Here is a 15,390-nt window from a genome sequence, read left to right as displayed (position 1 = left end):
AACCCACACAAAGCCTAATGCACTGTTGCTATAGAGAAGTGACATTAATAATGTAAGTACAGTTTATTCTGAATTTGCTAAAATATGTGTGTGAGTATACCTGGCTTAGTTGAAACTATTGTATATATAGACACAAATGACAGAAAGTATAATTCAACATTCTTTATAACAACGTGTCCATTGTATTTTGACTGACCCATTTTCAATTTCATCTTATAACAACAAACGCTTAAAGCATATTTACTCCTCATGTCTCATCTTAGCAAACATGCATTGTATACATTTTCATGATAAGCTATAATTGGAAACACCACGCTTACTTCCCCCTTAGCTACACTTAAAGTATAAACCTGTTTGCTGTAAGCAGTCCTGCTGTATGTTCACAGGAGCAGGCGCTTGTTTTTACTCAACAGTATATTTGTGTCTATATTACACCAACAATATACGCTATAAGAAATGCTCGTCTGTGATTTCTGAAACCGCAATTGCCACATAGACTTGAGTGCCTGTTCTTTTCTATTGTGTGCTGTAATTACAGGCCAGTGTATGGTATAGTGTCTGTATGTTAAATGCTAAGGTAGTGTCTGAAGGAAATTGCCATCTTCACCCACCTAATAGGCTGATTCTTCTAAAATAAGACATCTAAAAATGATTCCATTCCAACTGTTTGTTTGATTCATTAATTTCACAGATGGTGTTCTTTCTTTTTTTTTTTTTTAAACTACCTCAATATAATCTCTATGATATAATATTTCCTCGTGTATTTTTTCTCTTCATAGATTGTGAAGATCTGCAGTGAAGACGGCATGTGTAAAGTCGTGGAGATCCCAGCCGACATGACCGCCAGAGACCTGTGCCAGCTCCTGGTTTATAAAAGCCATTGTGTAGACGACAACAGTTGGGCGCTTGTTGAACACCACACGCTGCTTGGGCTAGGTAAGGGGCAGCGCCTTGCAGGCCAGAATTGTTGTTCAAGTTCACAAAAAAAATGCACACATGAACACACTTTCTCACACACAAACTCTTGGATGTCGGGGTGGGCCGAGAGATGCGACACAATCACTGACACAGGTGCTTTCACATGTATGCATGCGTGCACACATATTGGGGCAGACAGACAGTTCAGGCAAAAAATTCTCACGCAGGCATGTATTCAAGCATGAGTGCATGCTATACAACATATGCACGCACATGGCTGCAACATCCAGTGATCTAATCATGTACAACACAGTCACTGTGTCAGAAACCTACTGTAGCTGTGCAGAAATTATGCACACAATGTAGGGGTATGTTACTGTGTCAGAAACCTACTGTAGCTGTGCAGAAATTATGCAGACAATGTAGGGGTATGTTACTGTGTCAGAAACCTACTGTAGCTGTGCAGAAATTATGCAGACAATGTAGGGGTATGTTATCTCATGAAAACCTGAGGCAGACATTTAGCTTCTTGTTATTGGACAACACTTGCTGATTAGCATGTGTGCAAGCAGAAAGTGACGGAAATAGACAGTGCATGGACAACACATGAGGTCAGACCTTCTTTAGCTGTGACGGGGCTGATGATTTTCTAACTCAATAACAAGATTCCTGAGTTGTACTGAAGGCCAGATGATAAATTATGTCGAATTTGCCCAAATCTGGAGCTAATTACATGTGTGTTTGGATACATGATTGAAGTGTTGACTGTCCTGTTGGTGGGCCATTGTTAAAACTTAAATAAACTGTCAGACCTCTTAAGAAACCAGCAGAATCTCTCTTTGGTCCCCACTCTTCAATGAGCAAAGGCAATTATTGATAAATGTTACAGCCCCGAAGCCCTCATTACAGAGTAACTTAATTTAGTGTTAGAGATCGGGAGAAAAGTTTCTGGTTCATGCGGAGGATAATGATAGCAACAGAGAGGATCATATGATTTCTGACATCCTTGGCTGCTATTTTTAACGCGGACCGGCTCATGTAAGGTCAGCAGGCCGCTTTAAAACAGATCATACTGGGTATAAACAAATATCCACGACAGTTCTACTCAAGAGTATTCTGCGTCCTGAGTGAGTTTTTCAGAGCAACTGTCTTGAAGAAATTGATATTATGATGTTTTGTTTCTTTCAAATGTCACCAGTAGGGGATAAAAAGAAGTGCTTCGAGTGAGAACCTGCAGATAATAAGTAAAAAGTAGGGTAAAGGTCATAATTAAAGGTTCTAGATTAGGAGATGATAAGCTGTAACTGAAGAACACTGTGATGTTATCACATCGATGACACCGCAGAGAGGTTTAGGTGATAATTATCAAAGCCTGCTTTTCATGACAGTAGAGCCCTTGCTACAACAGACAGACATTTAAGTACAGTATAGTATAGGAAGTAAAGAACTCAATACTATGAGTATTTTTCAGTGATAATAAAACACTTTCAATTTACTGATGCCTCTTTAGAACAAGACCATCTGCTAGAAGATCGGCTCGTTCTATATCTTGTCATTTTTAATAACTTGTTGGATTCCCACAAAGTGATTTAGTGCTTACAGACTCAAAGAGTCTATGCTTTCATTTTCTCTGGCTAAGTTTCACTGTGAGTAGAGTGACACGGTGTCATCGATTGGACCATAAGATATACAGTGACTTTTTGTCGTCTGTCGCTTCTACCGGACAGGATCAGTCATAACATAATGCAAACCGTTTTTGTGATGAGTTCCTCGCTGCAGATAAGGTTGTACAGTGTTGCCTTTGACTTGGCTGGTGATAAGCAGTTAGCAGTTAGCTTGTCATACAGCATCCATAGAGAAAGGAGTTTACATGTATTGAGGTATATAAGAAAGTCGAGGGAAGGTTAGTAGCACATTTATAAAAGAAATAGTAATAATCCAGATCGCTCACAACACTGAATGTGAAGTTTCCCAAGAAATGTATCAAAGTTTAAAACAACACTCAAAGAGATGATATATTCTAGGGTTTAATTGAACGCTGTATAAAGAAGTGTATGTGTTTTGCTGATTCTGTGTTACACTTGGCAGTATAACAGTAAGTTCGAAGAGCCGTGGCCAGCTGAATGTTAAAAAACCCAACCTCCCCCTGAGGAAAGGGTGATTATAAAGCACTTATGGAGACAAGTTGAGCCTGTGCTCTGCACTCGTGTCTGTATAGTTTAACAGATGTGGGAGAGAAGGGGGGTGTAGTTTTATATAAAGCTCTAAAGCCTGGAAGTGAAACATGCTGTCGAAAGAGGCAGGGTGAAAAAAAAAACATGTTAAAACACTTAATTTCACTTTTCTTTTATTCTGAAATCTTGTTTCAGTATATATTTATGTTTTGCCAAATTTAGTCTACAAACCACACAGTCTGCCATGCTGTCATGTGAGGAAACGGTTATAAGATATATTGTGCTATTTAAAGTACCCCTCCCTAAGTTCTAACCTAATATTTCATCATCCCTCGTGATCTGATTACACTTCTCATCAGAGCTGCCAACACAATGCTGCCAAACACAGTTTGTCCCCGCTTCTTGTAGATGACATCATCGTTGGCTCGCCTTCACTCTGTTCTATTATAACCTGCCTTCTCTTCTGACTCACCTGTATGCTTCCATTTTAAAAACTCTGAAAGAAGTACTGATCATATTTTATGTTCAGGAGCTGCCGTAAATGTCATCAGCATGCTCAATGTTCAAATTGAAGGGTGGTGCATGTGTCACTGCAGAACCAGGACCTGTCTGACACTGTGTGTGTCTGTCTGCTCATCTGGAGTTTTGACTCTCACTAAATATTAGAAACTTCCTAAAATGTGTTAGCTGCTGTTCAAAAGGTTGAAACATATTCTATTTGAATACATTTCTGGTCAAATTCCATTTAGTAGCATTCACTATCTCTCTTTATATGTTTGCACTGTATACAGTATGTATGACATATTCATTGCAGTAGTTAAGAATATTTACTAATTATTTTGTCTTTTTTTTTTTTAAAGCTCTGAACGACATTTTATGCAGCTAAACAATCTGGTACTGTATCAGGAATTGTCAAATGCAGCGGTTGATGAAACGATTTGATTCCATAATTACTTGGCCTTTTAAAATAAAATCAACTGTTTCTTTTTCTCCAATAAGAAGCCTACACAGCAATAAAATATACTTTCATGTGACGAAAGCAAACAGTGCTTAGCAGAGTGAAAAATTATTCATAGCTAGCAATCAGCAATTAGTGTTGAACTATAAAAAACATCATAAAGATATTTAATGATGTTTTTTTTTTTTACTAAACTGAGAGGTTGAGATCATTTAAGCTGTTTTAACACAAAATAAAGCAGAATAATATAACAAAACAGACATTGTCATTGGTATAGTCTGTAGTGGTTTGATGTTTAAATGCATATTTTTCCATTTCACTGTTGGCAAAGGTTTTCTCTGTATGAACAAATCTCAAGATCTGTGATTGTTGTTGTCTTTCAATGTCTTCCCCATTGAGTACAACTTTTTTTGTCAAGTTGTGTGTTTACTGTATGTTGGCTTAGCCCTGAAATATGTGCATGTCAATTCTTTGAAAATAATTGGATACTTACAAGTTTAAGTGCGCTCTCTGTACGTCTGCCTTGCACATGCATGTGCTGTAATTTTTCATGTGGTTTAGCGGTGGACAGGAATAGTTTAGGAGTGAATCCAGCAATGTTTCATTTGAAAAGAGCGGCCTATTCCCGTCTATCACTGCCCACTCTTTTACGCTGCTGAATGGACTAAATTGGCCCTTTGAGATAAGTGACTCCAACCTCTACTTGTCACCCCATAAAGGTTAACATCTGTGGGACAGCGAGGTAGTGTTTCCAGGGTGAGTCACTGTCACGAACAAGAGTGAGTCATGAGACAGGCGACAAAAAGGGAAAAAAAGACGAATCGTGACGCCGCTGGAGAGACCCGAGAGAGGGCAGAATAAAGGAAGAAGAGAGGGAAACATGAAATGTGATAATGATGTGAGATAAAGTCTCTCTGAAGTTCAAAAAAAGACATCCCAGTTTTATGGCAGAGGTTCAACAAGTTACAACATTTTAATTAAATCCGCTGGGGGGGAAGGAAGTCTTTCATTAAAGGCATGACAGAGAGAAGTTGTAATGCTGTTGGAATTGACTGAGTCATGAGCGCTTTCAGCATCACAATGGCAGAATTTCAATCAGCAGGACCTCTGACCAACACAAGGAGATCACAGAGTATTTGGTTTTCAACTTAAAAAGGAACGCTTCAGTCTTGCTGAGAATCCCTTTGACCACTAAACAGGTCCAATAAAAATGAAAATGTAGTTTATTAAATCCTGATAGCTGAAAAATCCTTTGGAATATTGAGTGTGTGGTCTTTGATGTTCAGGCGGGGGTTTATATATATGACAGAAGATGTTATATCAATGTGTTTTTCTACTTATATGACCAAACTGTACTAACGTTGTTTTTATTCCTCATTCCACATTTCGTCCCTTCAGAGCGCTGTCTAGAAGACCACGAGCTGGTGGTTCAGGTCCAGGCCTCTATGAACAGCGACAGCAGATTCCTCTTCAGGAAGAACTATGCCAAATATGAATTCTTCAGAAACCCTCTGGTAATTGCTTTTCTTAACATAACATGTCACTCCTGGCGTCTTCTCATTGAAATATGTCACAATTTAAAAATTTTAAAAAAATGCACCTGTGGCGACAGCTTGCGTTGATTTTGTTCTGCATTTTTTATCATGTAAAACCTCCTCCTTAAGATGAGTTTGAATAAATGGTTTAGGATATGCCAGTATTAATATATGAAAAGACTTCATTGTTATCTTAACAAGGGAAAACAAAATATTGAATGGCTTCTCACCTGGTTAGTAAAGAAAAGCAATAAAACAATAAATAAACAGTACAAAGAAAAAGGAAAAAATAGATCTTAAAAACTTAATAAGTGGCAACTGTAATGATTTTACCACTTTAAGGTGAGCAATCCGGCCATGTTTCTAATGTTTTTAGTTTCTGCTTCTTTTTTTTTCACATGTTCCTGTAAAATACTGTGACAGATGACTCCTGATGCGTTTTACATGAAGTCGCTTATTCATAAATTCCTCTCAGTTGATGATATTTTCTGCCTGTCTGCCTCTTTTTTATACCAGACGTTTTTCCCGGAGCAGATGGTCGCATGGTGCCAGGAAACCAGTCGTACTATTCCACCATCTCAGCTCCTTCAGGTACATACAACACACACACACACACGTTCCTCTCTGTGTGTCTCGGATTCTCTCCTCTTCCCGACACGCACACAGCTCAGTTTACCTCGGAGTCAGCAGCCGCCACATAGTGTACAATCAAGCTGACATAGCTCACCTCTGACCCTGAGACAGTGTGTCTCGTCAGAGCCGGCAGTAATAACTACTGTTGATCCCCTGTTGACACATGACTGTCTCGGCACACGCACCGCAGGCCCGACACTCGCGACGGATGGAATTAGCCAGTCAGAAATAGAACATGCAGTCCCTCACTCTCCTAGCGGGTGTTTGCGTAGTACAAATTTGCACACCTGTGTCATGCTATTGCACACCCATTTCACAAAAGACGTGCAGAGGAAAGAAAAGTCTTGGGATTTTGCAGAGCTTTGGTCTTAATGGAGGCTTTTCTCTGCCCTGCATCAAGTAGTGGAGCTGTCAGAGGCAGAGCCACCGCTGGAATCATTCCCTTCATGCGCTGCACCAACAGAAAGCTTTTAACTCTTCCGCTCATCATGTAGATGTTCTGCTCTGTTCTGCTCCATATAAAGGAATCGATATATGAAAGGGGATGTGTCTGGAATCCCCAGTGTTTGATTTACTCTTAACACAACATCTTTGTCGGCAGTTCTGTCAACACCGAGACGCTTTTCTGACTTAAGCTCAACCAGGTGTTTCTACATTATTTGCCATTGTGCAAGATACTTCTGTCAGCCCAAATCAGCAAGCTGGAGTGCCTTAAAAAAAGAAAAAAGAAAAAAAAGAAAGCTTTTTGCATGATTGCTGCTCGTGAGCGTGACTCTGCAGATGTCAGAGAAAGCTCATGCGTGAGGCCCACTGTACTTTGTTTCCAAAACACTAGGAAGCATGTGCTTTAAATGTTGAAGAGTCCTCTGGAACAGTTTACCTCCCAGCCGCAAGCCACAAATTCCAAATCAGACCCATTAGCTCAACCTGCCACTTCATGGTGCGATCTTTTTTGTGAAACATGGAAACCACAAACTCAAAATAGATCAGAAACATTCATGACAACTGAGGCTTTAAGGCTTCTCAGTAGGAATGTACTGCATGTTTATTCAATTTATGTATTGTATTTGTCTTGGCAGGCCTATGACATCACATGAAATCATACAACCTCACGTAGTTTTCCTCTCCTATTGACAGTTAGTTAAAGCACTCATTTGTATCCATAGTACCCAGCAAGTAGCACAAACAGACACGCTAAAGATGGCATTATAGGGGCATAGATGGCCTCGTGGTTAGGTCGTGCTCCCTGTATGTATGGAGGCTGTATCCTCTAAGCAGGTGGTCAGGGCTCAAGTCCGACCTGCGACTCTCTTCCCAATTTTGAACTCTATCCGATGTCCTTTATAATTAAAATAAAAAAACTAAGCCCAATTATAAATCTAAAAATAGGCAAGTTCAGAATAGAAAATATATATATATATTTTTTTTAAATTCATTACAGGCCATGCTCAAAGTATGCATACATTATGAATATACTGAAGTCTACTGTACTGTAGACGCTCGCACAATGCCTACCGTCTTTTGGTCCCTTCCTCCTGTGTGCTGGAAGTCAAGCTGTCCCTTATCTCTTCCATAAGCTGTCAGTCTTGATGTCACTCACTGATGCAAGAATCCCACATGACACTGCCCTCTTGACAAAATCAAATCGCCTCCTGCTCTGCGATGTTTCTACAGATGGTTTCTGCTGCAGCCCTTTGTATTGGGCTGTGACGCTGACACAGAGCTTAACTGGCCTCCGATGTGATCTGGCGTTGCTCACCTGATGCCGATGGTCCTTTTGGAGGATACTGTAGAGCGGATTATCCAAACTTGCATGTGCTGATCCCCCTGTTTTGTCTTTTCTTTTACCGCCTTTCAGAACTTCTTGGCGACCAGCAGCTGCCCAGAGATTCAGGGACATCTGTATGTGAAGGAGGTGGGCAGGAAGTCATGGAAGAAGGTTTACATGTTCCTGCGGCGCTCAGGACTCTACTGCTCTACAAAAGGAACCTCAAAGGTAACGGCAGCGGAGCCTCTTCATCTTCAAGGGGAAAGGGTTTATATTAGTGTCATTTTCTATGCATAGTGCTATAAAATGTAACAGTAATAACACAGTAAATATTCCAGATTAAACATAATTACCGTCAAAAGAATCTTCCTTTTCATGCATGTGTCAGTATATCTCCAGGCTGTGCCTCCCTGTGATGTGCTGACTCATTAATTATTTCTGTCTGCAGGAGCCCAGACATCTACAGTTACTAGCAGACCTTGAAGACAGCAACATCTTCACCGTGATCACAGGCAGAAAGCAGCACAGTGCCCCCACAGACTACGAGTTCTGTATCAAGGTGAGGCCCAGATGACACGAGTAGGAAGAATTATGATCCCAATCTGGGGGAGGTGCGCATGCAGGCTCTGTGTTATCACTTCAAGTATGAATGTTTAAACATTTCTTCACCTCACCTATCGCTCTTTTGTTAGTTTTTAAATGTCATAGATGAGTAATGAATTTGTTCCTGTATGCATTTCAACTCAGTCATAATAACCACCAGTGATTATGGTGATGCTATTGGAGCAGGTTGAGCTGATGGTGATTATCTGTCTGTTTAACAGCCTAATAAAGGTCGAGGGGAGATGAAGGAGCTGAGGATTCTGTGTGCAGAGGATGAACAGGGCAGGACGTGTTGGATGACAGCCTTCAGACTCTTTAAGGTAACACCATGAATATCTTCATTTTAGATACATCGGGGTTTTTTTTTTTACTAAACTGTAGAGCTTCCAAGCCTAGATCAGACAGTAAGATGGGCTCAAAACTGATTCTGAAACTTGTGTTAAAAATGTTGCTAATAGACTTCTTTTCAAATTAGATCATTAACAATGGCTTTGTTTAAACTCTGTTGTACGAGATGGTTGACCTTTGTGTTTCTTTTTCTTTGCAGTATGGGATTTTATTGTACCAGAATTATAAGATTCCTCAACAAAGAAAAAACTTACTCTCACACTTCTCAGCACCTGTGGTAAGTTAACCTCTTTAGTTAAAGTCTAAAAAAAGTGCTCATTCTAACCTGTGCTTTGCATGAATTGTTTAGATATACAGTAACAATGTACGGTTAATATGTATTGAATTGTGTTTGCATTCATCTGGACAGAGCTGCTGCCTTGTCTCATGTGTCATGTGTCTCTGTCTCCCCCTAGCGTAGTGTATCAGAGAACTCCCTTGTGGCGATGGATTTCTCAGGCAGGATAGGCAGAGTGATTGACAACCCTGTAGAAGCTCAGAGCGCTGCCATGGAGGAGGGGCACGCGTGGAGGGTAAGACACAGCCTCACATTTTCTATTTATCTCTGTCAATAATACTCAGAGCCGACCTCACAGGCTGACTACATATGGCACTATTTCTATAGATCATATATTTATTCAGCAAATCTTCCTCCAGTTGAAATTTTAGTTTTTTTGTGTTATTTTTATCTGACAAAAGGTGGGATGTGTATAGGGAAGCTGCCAATATGTGTTCCAGATCAGACTGAGCTGTGAACTATGCAGAGCACACAGAGCAGTTTAGGACATAAAGCTGAACCACCGTTAACAGTGAATAGAGATACCAATGCTGAACTGTAATGTAGAACTGAACATGAACTAATCCCCGATTTTTCTGTCTGTTTGTGGCCTCTCTCTCAGAAGAGGAGTCAACGAATGAACGTACTAGGCTCCCACAGTCCGCTGCACCACTCCTCATTAAACTCAGGTACATGTATGTAGTTGACTTCTTTTCTAAAAAAAAAAAAAAAAAAGTCACTTAAATAATATAAGCAACTCTCAAATTGTTTATATTTTATAGCTATTCTTTGTCTTTTCTCTGCAGTTATCCACATGGCTCAGTTGTGGTTCCATGGCAGGATAACCAGAGAAGAATCCCATCGCATCATCCACCAGCAGGGACAAGTAGACGGGTAAGGGAGCTGGAGCTTAAACACATTTAAAACATGCAGTTTTTTTCTGTTTGCTGTGTATTAAAATTAAACCCAAAGTCATGCATGAATATGTGAATATTTTAGATTTGTTTCTCACTCCGTAATCTTTCTTTTCTCTTGTTTCCAAAGGTTGTTTCTGCTGAGAGTCAGTCAGAGTAACCCCAAGGCGTTTGTGCTCACGCTGTGCCATCACCAGAAAATCAAACATTTCCAGATACTACCGGTATGTCTTTCTTGATTATCTTTTATTTTCTTGTGTTAACAAATAGTTGTCTTTTATGAAATCAAATGTTGCAGTTACATGTTTCTTGGGATTGAAAAGCGACTTGTTACTCACAAACCTAAACTTTAAAACCATCTCTTTATCTCTGTCCCTCTGGTGCTGCTCACTCCTGCCCGGACCCTTTTGTCTCTCGACAGTGTGAAGAGGACGGCCAAGTCTTCTTCAGCCTTGACGACGGCGCCACCAAATTCACCGACCTGATCCAGCTGGTGGAGTTCTACCAGCTCAACAGAGGAGTGTTGCCTTGTAAACTCAAACACCCGTGCACCGTCGTGGCCTTATGACATCATGCGATCATCGGTCCCCATAAGTCCTATCACTTGACCTGACTCTGCCTAAAACAAGCAAAACAAAAAGAATCTCGTTTTGTTTTTATCTTTATAAGAAGCTGGTGAATGACTGATGTTTCTTTTGTTGTCGTTGTTTTTTATTTTATTGTTGAGAGTCCGCCGGAGACTGCTGACTTGTTGGATTCCTTTTAGTTTTGCATGGACGTTTGAAGAGTCGGATGCACAACTCGCTCACAAGGTTCCTCAGATTAAGGAAACGAACACTGCCGTTTGTGTCAAAAAAAAAAAAAAGTTGCATAATGTTCCACAATCTTGCTACCCACAGTCATCAATAAGCTCGGACACAGTGACCCTCGAGGTTTTTTTCGACTTTACTTCCCTTAAACTGGACAATCAGCAGGACAAGCTTTGTGTGGACCACTCTGCTCTCTGAGAAACAAACATTTAGTCTTATCAAGCTTCATCACACGGAGAGATGAAACTGTAGGCGGAGAGTTGATTGTCTCTTAAGTTTTGCACTCACTGAACTTGGAGCGGCCTTTGACGGTGTATGACTTCGAAGTCGTCGCATCAATGAACTCTGAGATGGTGTCAGCACCCTCTAGTGTCACAGGCATGCAAGGACATGTTCAAATTCAACTTGGATGGGATTTGGAGGCACCAGAAAGAGTGTTGCTGTCTGGATCGAAAGTTGTCAAAAATCTGGAACTATCGATACAAAGTATTTTTAAGAATATAGACTGTCTAAAATCTGCATTTCCAACTCTCATAGAGTTCTATTTACTCATCTCTGATCACACAGGCTCTTCTTTGATATGTCTCCTTTTTTTTTTTTTTTTTCATGCATTCAGGAAACTTGCAACCCTCCATTATTCACATAAGCTACGACAAGGTCATGCTGTGCTTGTTATTTTATCGCATGCTCTAGTTCTTTAGAGTCTTTTAAATGCAGCCTCCACAAAATGAATACACATAATTCAAACCATGGTGTTATCAGGGTGAAATCACAAGTACCGGTAGTTCAGCTCAAGCAAAGGCAGAAAGAAACGCGTTCTGAAAAGTAAAGTAGGAAAAAAGAGAGTAACAGTCTTTAAATGGATCCTCCTCACCACAGCACAGGGAAGGATAACCACTAATATTTTTCTAAAGATGTTTTTTTTATTTGCAGTAAATCAATTGAAACTAAATGTCTCCTGCTTCTGGACTCTCTTTCACACTTTTCATATTTCTAGTAAAGTTCCCCAATTTGCTTCCAGAAGTGGTTATGCTGTCAGACATAAAGTAAATGTGGATAGGAGCATGGTTTAGTGCACGGACTCCACAATGGTAGTAAATATTATGCTTTACATTCCATATAATGCTGCCTTTTATTACCTGCGAGTACTTGTGTACTGCCTCCTGCATGCCAACTCTGTGTGACTGCAGGTCCATTGTCTCGTTAAAGTTAGATGCTGTTAAGTGAGGAGGAAGTTAAATTAACTCAGCAGGGGGGGGGGGGGGGGGGGGCAGCAGCAACTTAAAACTGGAATTTTAAGATCTCAGACTTCAGGCTGCAAAAGCACGACAGGGCCCATGTTGGTAGTTTTAACCCACATTCCTGAAATTAGCATGAATGAGAACACCAAAAGGTCACACTGCTCCAGGAAAACCTTTCATATGAAGATCAACTTTATTAACTTTAAATGAGAGCACCAGACTGGAAACTTAAGACATAAAGTCTAAATGGATTAGTGTGAGGGCAGAGGATACACCTACCTTGTGTCTCACACAGTGCTATTTCAGTACAGATCGATTGTTTTCCTTGTTTGCCAGCCAAGGTCAGACTAAACAGAATGGATCTCACTTTGTGTTTTTTGGCCAGGTCTTTGATGGAACTCCTAAAATTAGCAACAGTGAACGGAGCCTGTATCAAATAGCTTTTTAAATAGATAAGGATACTTTGTAGCACCTCTTGATCATGTCTGGAAGAATGGGTAAAAAATTACCAGCAAAATTCTGGGTGAACAACATACATTAGGTTGAATGCCAAAAGTAGTTTTAGAATGGTATTATATTTTTCATCAAAAAAACACACCTGTCACTTAACGTCAACTGTTCACAATCACCTTCCCATGAAATTCTCACGACTAACAACTTATCTCCTATTTTTCCCACTGATATTCCCATCATTTCTAAAGAAAAAGCCCCACTTCAACATTTGATTTAATCAAAGCAGTGATGGTGGATCTGGCTGGTTGAGCACCCAGCAGACTGACAGATTTGTATTTACCGTAAATGAAACATCCACAGTCATGATTTATGTCCCTTCAGGTTGTCTTAAGGTTTTCTGAACATCTGAGATGCAGAATAGCAGCACCGTATTGACTTTCTGTGCATAGTGGTCACCTTTATTTATCTGAGATGCATTCAATGACTCAATCTTTTCTTTTTTTTTAAGTATTGTTGCAGCAAAATTTATTTATTTATCGGGATGTGTCTGATTACTTGAACTTTTTAGATGTATTTTTTTTCTCAGCGCTGTTCTATACTGTTTTCTTTTGTCATGGATTGACCAGTGTGATTGATTATTATAATGATTATTACTGTCATGACATCTTCGATGAGTTTTGTTTCCCGTTGTGAGTTTCATCTGAAAACTATTCTTGTCGTCATCAAAACGTGTTACAAAGTGTCACGGGTGTGAAAATTGTCATTCCAATCGATGACAAGGGGAATGTTGTCAAATTGAAAACAAAGTTTCCCAAAGCAATCAACGGGTTGTTTTTTCAAGATTCATTGGGGAAAATTAAATAAGAAGTCCAACCCACAAGTTTTCTCATCCCTAATAAATGATCACTTAAAATAGTAATAAATAGATTCCAGTCAAAGTAAAGGGGGAAAAAAAGCTTTTAGAAACTGAGTTGGCCTCAACATTCTCAAAATTCACTGTTTTAACGCACTGCCTTGAGAAGACACACTTTTAGAAATGTAGAAGTAGATATAAGCCCTTTACACTAAAGTATTCATTTGTAATCAAAAACCTCTTAGACACTAAAATAAGATAAAATTGAGGACATGCATATTAACACCCCAGCCCTCATAACCCTTCAAACTGCAATGGACAGGGATGTGAAGTCTTTAATGCAGTTTAATATGCAGGGATTCTGTCTTTGTAAGTCATTATGTTGAATCTGGTTAATAATAACACAAATTATTTTCTAGGTGCTGAAAGTTGATTTAAGCTAATGATAAGTCACTGTATGGTCAATGCTCTCTGTTTTCTAAGTTTTAATAGTTTACCCACTCCAAAGTCATCCTCACAGTATCACATTATTTCTGAATAATGTGAAAGAAAGCTGGTGTCAGCAAGTGAAGGGCCAGGATTTAAAGGTTTAAAAAAGAAAAGGCAAATAATCGCAGCACTCTTAAGTATTCTATTTTAATGATTAAGATTAACAGCAGCTAAAGGAAACAAATATTCTGTGTCAGACGACGGTCTTTCACTCTTGGTCTTCGTTTCATTCATCTGCCGTCTACCTTTATCATCAACAATGGAATACTTCATCACGAGTGCTAGCATGTTTTGCTTGTAGTGTTCTCTTTGAGTTAGCACCGATTGCCTTTGAGGAGTTTTTGAGTCGAGCGTGCCAGCTCTTGGTTCTGATATTCAAAAGGCAGACGTTAGTTTCAACTGTTAAAAAAGAAACAACAATCAAAATGTAGATATGATTTCAAACTAGCAGAAATGAATGTAACTATGGTTGCTCAGGGTCAACTGGGAGTATGTTAAAAACTACTGGATTATCAGATCTCTATGACTTGTGTGCAGGTGACTCGTGAATATTTTAGCTGCATTAACTTGGGATCTTTTTTTCCATGTTCCAACAATCTGTTAGTTGACTTTAATGATATCCTTGCAGCAAACTGAGTAGATCCAGTTGTGTTCAAAGAGTCCAGTTAACACCATAGAGTTTTAGTTTACCTGCTTATGAGAAGGTTTTCTAACTGGTTTGCCTACCTGAGCTCATTTTAAACCACATTTCAAAAATGTATGTGATCAGTTGATTCCAATCTCCTCCCACACTGAAAAATTCAAGTGTCACAATAGATGCTGCCTGTGATGACTCCTCATCGTCTGCACAAAGCAGACACAACATGCAGATCGAATGGCAGAAAGCTACTGTCCAGGAGCAATTGTTCGAACTCAAAAAACTTAATTTTCCATGTGTAAAATTCAGAAAGTGACACTCCTAATGAGTCTGGCAAAAGGTAGTTCAATGCTTATGTTTTCTGAACAATAAGTTTGGCCCTATCCTGCAAACATGGATAAATGTGTATCATCTTGACTCTTGTGCATTTTCGTTTAATTGTCACAATGCAAGATACCGTGGCTGTACAAATGAGTAAATTAAAAAAATATATCTATATATAAAAGAATATAAACTATTATGTATTTCAGGGAATGCAAAAAAAAGAAAACGGTAACTTTTCTCTTTTTTGTAAGAGAGAGCTCCTGTATTCAAAATGTGCTTTGCTTCATCTGTAAATAGTTGAATGGCTTATAAATCTTAATTGTAACCTTTTCAGGTATTTTTGTACAAATAAGGGACTGATATATTCTGTTTATTGTAATTAGAAAAAAACATTAATACATTGATATAAAAACCTAA

General features: G+C 39.3%; 1 protein-coding gene across 6 annotated transcripts in view; it reads left to right on the top strand.

Annotated features, from left to right (window-relative positions):
• Positions 1-15,390, top strand: part of grb10b (growth factor receptor-bound protein 10b) — a 69,540-nt gene extending 54,150 nt beyond the window's left edge. For 3 of the 6 annotated variants that reach the window (XM_065957835.1, XM_065957834.1, XM_020656957.3), the window contains 12 exons: positions 780-936; positions 5,449-5,564; positions 6,102-6,176; positions 8,077-8,214; positions 8,435-8,545; positions 8,811-8,909; positions 9,137-9,214; positions 9,393-9,509; positions 9,876-9,948; positions 10,060-10,147; positions 10,298-10,391; positions 10,589-15,390. In XM_065957835.1, the coding sequence (XP_065813907.1) occupies positions 780-936; positions 5,449-5,564; positions 6,102-6,176; positions 8,077-8,214; positions 8,435-8,545; positions 8,811-8,909; positions 9,137-9,214; positions 9,393-9,509; positions 9,876-9,948; positions 10,060-10,147; positions 10,298-10,391; positions 10,589-10,735 (1,293 nt within the window). In that variant the 3' untranslated portion in view covers positions 10,736-15,390. The remainder of the gene's footprint in view (positions 1-779; positions 937-5,448; positions 5,565-6,101; positions 6,177-8,076; positions 8,215-8,434; positions 8,546-8,810; positions 8,910-9,136; positions 9,215-9,392; positions 9,510-9,875; positions 9,949-10,059; positions 10,148-10,297; positions 10,392-10,588) is intronic. The other 3 variants (XM_065957836.1, XM_065957838.1, XM_065957837.1) reach the window with 3 other exon arrangements.

The sequence above is a fragment of the Labrus bergylta genome, chromosome 8 (assembly GCF_963930695.1).
Source record: "Labrus bergylta chromosome 8, fLabBer1.1, whole genome shotgun sequence".
Lineage (NCBI taxonomy): Eukaryota > Metazoa > Chordata > Actinopteri > Labriformes > Labridae > Labrus > Labrus bergylta.
Note: the sequence above shows the minus strand (reverse complement) of the source record. Positions and strands in the feature narration are given on the sequence as shown.